General features: G+C 47.1%; 1 protein-coding gene across 1 annotated transcript; it reads right to left on the bottom strand.

The window, feature by feature from the left end:
* Positions 1–242: 242 nt before the first annotated feature.
* FABP1 (fatty acid binding protein 1) lies at positions 243–5463 on the bottom strand. Its single transcript, XM_033124213.1, has 4 exons — positions 5308–5463; positions 3514–3686; positions 2476–2568; positions 243–364 (listed from the first exon to the last, which is right to left on the bottom strand). The coding sequence occupies exons 1-4, from the start codon at positions 5372–5374 to the stop codon at positions 314–316; spliced, it is 384 nt and encodes a 127-aa protein (XP_032980104.1). The 5' UTR covers positions 5375–5463; the 3' UTR covers positions 243–313.
* Positions 5464–7243: the final 1780 nt, after the last annotated feature.

The raw sequence follows: 7243 nt of genomic DNA, 5'->3' as shown, positions 1-7243 counted from the left end.
GAGAGCCACCCTTAGGGCCAGCAAACCGCTCCTAGGAAAGGTCATTCCAAGGCTGTTCTACAGATCCAACCATATTTCTTATTCCTTGTAGGGTCACTTGAGGGGGAGGCCTGGGGTCTGCTTCAGACCTGACCCAATTAGGATGGAACATGCAGATTATCAAAGTTGATGAAAATATAGGTGATCAGTGCTTCCTGATACCAATAGAGCCCTCAGTGAAAGCCCATGAAGAAGAAAAGACGTTTTTTGAAAAACATAGTTTACTTTATTGCATTAATTTTACACAGTAAAAGTATATGCAATGCCGACTTGTCTAAATTCTCTTGCTGACTCTCTTGAAGACAATGTTACCCAATGTCATGGTCTGAAAGTAAAAAAAGAAATCGTGCAATGTTAATCTGATATTGAATTGTAAAAGGTAATTAAGTCATCAAAATAGCCCTAAATATACTAACATGTGAAACAACCCACAGATTCCTCTGTTTTTTATAGGACCAAAGAAAGAGTTGGTAATTTTTTCTAAAAATCCCATGCCAAGTCTTCGTCAGTTTACTTCCTTATGTGGAGAGTTGTCCTGCCTCTTCCTGAGTTCCTGTCTACATCAATGGCTGTTAGAGGAAGACCATCCAAGCCAGTCTAGTCCAATCCCATTTCTCAAAGTTCCATTAAGTGCCTAATTGCACCAAACACATGTTGAATAGCAAAGACACAGGTATGTGGAAACACTTAGGCGCTCAGCCTGGAACACAGTAGGTAGAGCATAATTTTCTTCCCAAAGCTGTGAAGCATATAAAAACATTGGCTTTATTAGGTTCATCAGTGTTTGAGTTCTTGAGGCATATCCCTTTCTCATCCTGCCCCTCCCTTCCACTGATTTCCTTGAACAAGATTGTGGAAATGACGTGGGGTAATGTCATGAGAGTTAGAAAGGCGTTCCTTAGTTTCAGCAGCAATGGAATGGAATGGAAAGATCTAGGTTTGAACTCTGATTCTACAACTCATTAGCTGGATGACCTTGGACAGGTCAACCTGACTATTAAATACCTCATCCTGCCTCCCTTGCAGGAGATAGGAGGATTAGAGAAGATGGAGAACGTTAAAGGACTTTGGCCAGGACAAGGACAGATCATCTCTTGCTCCCCTGCTGGTGCCTCCCTGCTCTGCTGCGAATGTGCTGGGGTCAGGCCTGGGGACCACATGTGTCATGGTTGATTTCCACACTCTCCCTAGTTGAGGGATTTTTTCCACTGGAAGTGGGTGATGATAGACCCCTTGGGTAACATTCTGCCTGCTGTTACTCCCAAAAACACAACCTGGGGGCAAGAAAGAGCCAGGGGAACATAACTGATGGAGAAACACTGCACTGAATCAGGGACAGGACATGGGTGACAGACAGGCACCAAGGATGCTATGGCACACACAGCTGGAGTGTTCCGGATTTATAAGCTGCCATACGATGGCCATACATATGATTCCCCTTATAAACACCAAAAGGGCAAAGGCATTTATCGAGTGCCCTGGGCTTGCAGGGCATATGGAGGTCTTTATGGCTTCTTGGTTAGTGCTGAGGCAGGAGAGAAGGCTTATGGCTGATAATTACTGTAGCATCATAAAATAGAAAAAGCAATGAAAGAGCCCACCTTTTGGCCAAACAATGCCTTCCTTGCATGTGGGTTCTGCATCAGTGGGAAGGGTTATTCCATGAATCAGAGGCCCACGGGAGGGAATAAATGGATTTGTGCTCTCTAGGGTGTGAGTGTGTCTTGTGGCTACGTCTCAGTAGAGACTGAGAAAGGTAGGCCGTGCTGGTAGCTCTGCCTGACCCTTTCCTGCTCCATCCTATTTGGGTTTGGTGAAGGGAGGGGATGGTAATAAGGAGAGAAGGAAATGGGGGTGGTTGCAGTGGTCAACCCTGATGAGGAAAGTGGTGGTGGAGGGACGGACAGCCCGAAGGAACCTAGATGAGCTGGGGAAGCCTCAGCTGGGGCTGCTACCAGCACATGTGGAGTCTTAGGTGAATTAGGAAAGGGCGCCCCTTCCTCAAGATACAGTTCTTCTATCTGTTGGAAAGGCACGCTGATGCACTGTCCTGGTTTTGTTAGAACAATACTCCTTACTGGCAGGCATTGCAAAATTATAATAAGTACACAAATCTAAACTGTCTATAACGGGAGTGGCTCTCTGTAAGGTTGTGCAGAGTACAACTGTGGATGGTAACCCCATGAAACAGACTCCATTCAGAGGAACCCTACCTCTGCCATTCCCTGGCTGTTGCCTCAGTTTCCCCATAAGGACACTTAGGGTTGTTGGGAAGATTAGAGATAATGTGTGTAAACTGTCAGGTACATAATGGGTCCTCAGTAAGTGGTAGCAGAGATTGACAACAGGAAAGGTGGTGGGGAAGGCTGCTCCTCCCTCTTCACCTTTCTTCTCCCCTCAGGCACTGGGAGCCGCAAGCTCAGAGCACCAACTTACATTGGTGATTGTGTCTCCGTTGAGTTCGGTGATGGACTTGATGCCTTTGAAACTTGTCACCAGTTTATTGTCACCTTCCATCTGAACCACTGCCTGCAGGGGACAGAAGAGATGGCCAGTCAAGAAGGGTCTGGGCAGGGAGCAAAACCCTTGCCAATGAGGATGGCTCCACTGCATGGGTCTCTGCTTACAACAATCAAACCACTCATTTGTATAAGGCCAAACCCCCAGCTCTCTGGCTCTAAATAGAAGTGAGGTGCATTTAAGAACTAAAGAAAATGTCAGGACTTCTTTTGTCAGACTTCTAATACATGGTATGTGATTTAGAAATCAGTATAAGATATGTAAGTGGCTCAAATGCAAACACTAAAGTAAAATTGGGTAAAATTTCAATTCTCTAAGTTAACAGAGGGAGCAAAATTTAAAATACTGACCAGTGGGGAGAAAACATATTTTGCTTTGGTATGCATTATTTCTTCTGGTATGTTTATCTTTCCTATTGATGTATCCTTTTCAAGCTTCATGCATTCAGAAGAGGTAACAGAAACCCAGCTGGGAGCAGAGTGTCTGCCGGGGGCCCTGGTATTCTGGTATTGCCAGCACCTCCTCCAGGAAGCCACTTCCCATGACCACCAGCTCTAGGCCCAGAAAAAGCCAGTTTACTTTGGCCTCAAGAATGACCTCAGGACCCTGGTAAGGGTTTTTCACTGACTCCCACTTGCCCACTGTTGGGCCTGGGAAAACCTGAGACTTAGACTCCTGCTCTGTGCCTGGTTCCTCCATATCCTCCATTTTAGGAGAGCTCAGATTCTTGGGCCAGAGCACCCCTGGACAGACCTGGGAAAATGGCAGCGTTTTGTCTAAGCACTTCTTCCCTAAGAGCTGTCTTTGTCTCTCTGCCTCTCACCCCAGAGTGAATTCAGGGATAGGGTATCCATGGTGGGAATTGTGAGGTGGGAGCCTTGAGGAAGGAAGCCCTGGGACCAGGCTCCAGGGAAAGTTCCGGAAGCAGAGTGTGGTTGGAGGGGCATTTCCTACCTTGACCTTCTCCCCAGTCATGATCTCCAGCTCACATTCCTCCCCGATGGTGAACTCGTTTTGGATAACTTTGGACCCAGTGGTGATGGTGAGCTTGAAGTGCTTCCCGTTCTGCACAATTTCCGACACTCCCTTGATGTCCTTGCCCTTCTGGATGAGGTCGTCAGGCAGACCTGATGGAAAGCATCTGAGGTTTAGAGATGGGCAGACATGGCAGTTGCAAGGCAGTGGTCACGAGAGAAACTTGGTGGTATGGAGGGGGAGAGGGAGATGCAGCATCTCGCTGGAGGCCACAGGCGTGTACTGGAGTCCTGTGGGCAGTGTGGGCTTTGACCTCAGACAGGAAAGATCAGTGGCCTGACTTGGCCTGCCCTGCCCTGCCCACTGTCTTACCCATTGGTTCATAAAAGACACTCCTCTGACCTGAAGAACCTCTTCCCTGGTGAGGACCCTGGTTCTTGCTCACTCTCCTTCCTCACTTCTCCTCCTCTAACACCCAGAGGCTTTGCTCTCTGAGTACAAGCATTTCATCCTCTACACCCAGGTTGACCAATACAGTTTATCTTCCAAGCCAGGTCACTCTTGGGAGTGACAGGAAGAGCTATTAATAATTATGCCAGGACAAACATGCACACACTGGGACTGTCCTGGCAAATGTCTGTCCATCTAGCCCTACCTTGACCTCTTCTGTCTAGGCTAGAGGAAGATGTATCAGGATTGCCTTGCCTTGGGTAGGAGCTTTACAAATTTCAGAGCATGTCTATGGTGTTACATGAATTGAGGTTCACAAAACCATGTCTGTTGACAGTGGGAGCGGAGGGTCCTGTTGCACAGGTGAGGGATAGGTGACAGAGAGGTGACATGACTTGCCCGACAGGAGAAGATCCAAGCTCTCTGCTGGCCCTGAAGGTCCTCCTCTCTCTGCCTTTGCTGTCTTCCCCACCCTTCTCCTTCTTGGCTCTATTCCTTGTCTCACTCCTTTGCTCACAAGGCTCCCTTGACCTGGAGCAAAATCCCCTTTTCCAGTCCCGTCGTGGACATCTGTCTGCTCACCTTCACCACCATCAAGCTGCCCTCCATGCCCTCCGATGAGCACCACATCCTACTGTACAATTCTCTGGGGGACACAGCGGGTTAAAGTGGGGTCTCTAGGAACCAGCACCTGTTTCAAATCCTGAGGCACTTCCTACATGAGTGACCTTGGTGGTCAAGATTACTTGACTTTTCTAAGCCTCCGTTGCTTTTCCTGTAGAATGGGAAAATTAATGGTACCTAACTCAGAGTTCTTTACTGAGGATTCAACGGGAGATTGCATTTTGAGGGCTTATCACAGTGCCTTGCGCTGAGTTAGCACTCAGTACAGTACACATGGAGTAGGAGAGCCCTTACTCCATTTATTTCTTCTCTTTTTCTCTCTGTCTAAACTGTGCTATCTGTGCAGCACAGCGCTCAGAATGAGGTTTGACTTGAGTCAATGTTTGTTAGAAGAATGAATGAATGAATGAATGAATGAATGAACGAATGAACAGGGTCACACAATGAGGTACCAGCAGAGATGGTTTCAATCCAAATCAGACCCCAAAGAGCACTCAGTTCAGTGCTCTTTCCACTTGCCTATGGGGTAACTGCAAGTGACTGCAAAACCAACATGCATAACCTGGCCCCCGGTCTGTGTAAAGCGTGACCCTCTTCCGTCATCCCAACATCGAGCCCACTTTGGTGACTAGCCCCCTCCTGTAGGGCCAGACTCTCACTGCCTTGACCCCCAGCCTTGGCATCCAGCCCAGCACTCACCAATTGCCTTCATGAATGCCTCAAAGTTTTCCTGGCTTTGCACTTGGTACTTGCCGGAGAAGTTCATGGTGGCAATGAGGTTGTCTCCACAGTTGATCTGTAGCTCTGCTGGCAGGACTGTCTAGTGTGGGCTGATTTATAGGAGGCTCTTCCCCTTGAATGTTGGCCATAGGTCAGCATCTGTCAACTCTTTATGGCCATGTTCAAATATTAACTTCTGAGAGCAATGGTCAATGATAAAAAAAAGCAGGATGGGCACAGCGGAGATTTGCTCTACTTCATCAAACATTAATGGCTGTCACTTAAGTGCAAAGCCCTCTGGTCCTGCAGCCTTTAAGGTGCTACTCTCCCATTAAATGTGTGTATGTACATGTGTATGTATACGTGTCTATACACAGATATGTATGTGTGTGCATACATGTGTGTGTATCTAGAGCTAGACAAACAGAAAAATACCAAAGAATCCCTTTAAACTAAAAATCTCACCCTATTTACATAACATTATCATTCCGCAAATTTAATTTTTACAAAGTTGTCATCAGTCCCTAGAGCCATTTTGTATTCTGGGAATTCCGCCTCGATGGTTATAGATTCTTCCACAGTCCAAATCAGTCTCCTTTCTGAAGTGTTGAAACGATACATTCCAAAAGGAGAGTGTAAATCATTTAAACCAGCTGTGTGAAGACTGAGATGCATTTTATTAGGCAGAGACAAGGGAGGGGAAAGAAAGAAGGTGGTAGCTGTGGGGCCAGCTGCATACATCAGGGACGCCCATCCCTCCATGTTTGCTTTCACACTGCTGCCTCTGCCCTTCTTTCCCTTCTCTACCTGTTCACCTCCTCTACAAATCCTCTGGGCTTGTGGAGCACGTGGGAAACACCTATACTATAATTCTGACTGGGATTATTTCTCTGTGTATTCTTTTTCATGGTACTTCTTCCTTGGTATTCCAAATACCTGATACTTGGTAAGTGTCCAATTAATGATGGGTCAGCAATAAAAGCTGTCAAATTGTCATGAGGCCATGGCTCTTCTCATTAGAAAATAAGAGATATAAATGGAGTAGTCAGGTTGGCACAACCTGTCAAATCACAGAATTGTTGAGGCTGGAAAAAAATGAGATTGGGGTATGTGTGTTTGTGTGCACGCACATCTAACAGGGTTGTGTCTTGGCTGAGAGTCCCATGTTTGAGGATGTGAATAAGGCTGGCGGTGCGTGACCCCAGGCCCAAGAGCCAGCTACTCTCCTTTCATCCCTATCCATTCTTTCTCCTTTTTCTATAATCCTGCTCTGCCATTCCAGCCTGTGCCTGAGTAGGTGGCAGGTTCTAGACAGAGCTGTTTCCTGGACAGCTCTCTCCCCTGCCATTCCTACCTGCAGTATAATCACCAAGATGACTATACACTTACATGCTCATCTGCCAAACTGGCCGTCCTCTGCTCTGTACCTCGGAACTCTCTGGGCGGCTAGGGCATCTGCTCTGGAAGCCAGGCAGCCCAGGTTCTTGTTCTGGTTATGCATGAGGCAGGGGATCCGTGAGTGGATGAGAGCTAATACAAGTGGACATTGATGCCACAGGAAGACAAGCATGAGGACACTACAAGCGTGTCAGCTCACAATAAAGGTGTGCTTTGCTATCTCTACCCATCTCACGCATACTCTTCAAAACTTTCAGAATTTAGATATGTTGATTCAGCACTTTAGATGTCCTCTTGTCCGCTCACGTGTTCAATACCAGAGCCCTTCTCCAGCATCCCTGACAGGTAGCATACATCCTGCCATGAAGAGATCACTACCTGAACAGTGTGGGCAGAGGGCACTGGTTGAATGTGCTGCCATGAGGATTCTGGAACCAATAAAGCATTCTTTTTAGTGCAGAGTGGTGCTGCCCTCGCTGCTCGGCCCTCCTCTGACAGTGCCCAGGATACAAAGTGC

Source organism: Rhinolophus ferrumequinum, chromosome 13 (genome assembly GCF_004115265.2).
Source record: "Rhinolophus ferrumequinum isolate MPI-CBG mRhiFer1 chromosome 13, mRhiFer1_v1.p, whole genome shotgun sequence".
Lineage (NCBI taxonomy): Eukaryota > Metazoa > Chordata > Mammalia > Chiroptera > Rhinolophidae > Rhinolophus > Rhinolophus ferrumequinum.
Note: the sequence above shows the minus strand (reverse complement) of the source record. Positions and strands in the feature narration are given on the sequence as shown.

Coding starts and splice junctions, on each gene's coding strand:
- FABP1 (XM_033124213.1), bottom strand. CDS start 5,374: ATGAACTTCTCCGGCAAGTACCAAGTGCAAAGCCAGGAAAACTTTGAG. Junction 3,687..5,307: donor GGCATTCATGAAGGCAATTG/GTGAGTGCTGGG, acceptor GCTTTCCATCAG/GTCTGCCTGACGACCTCATC. Junction 2,569..3,513: donor TGACTGGGGAGAAGGTCAAG/GTAGGAAATGCC, acceptor TGTCCCCTGCAG/GCAGTGGTTCAGATGGAAGG.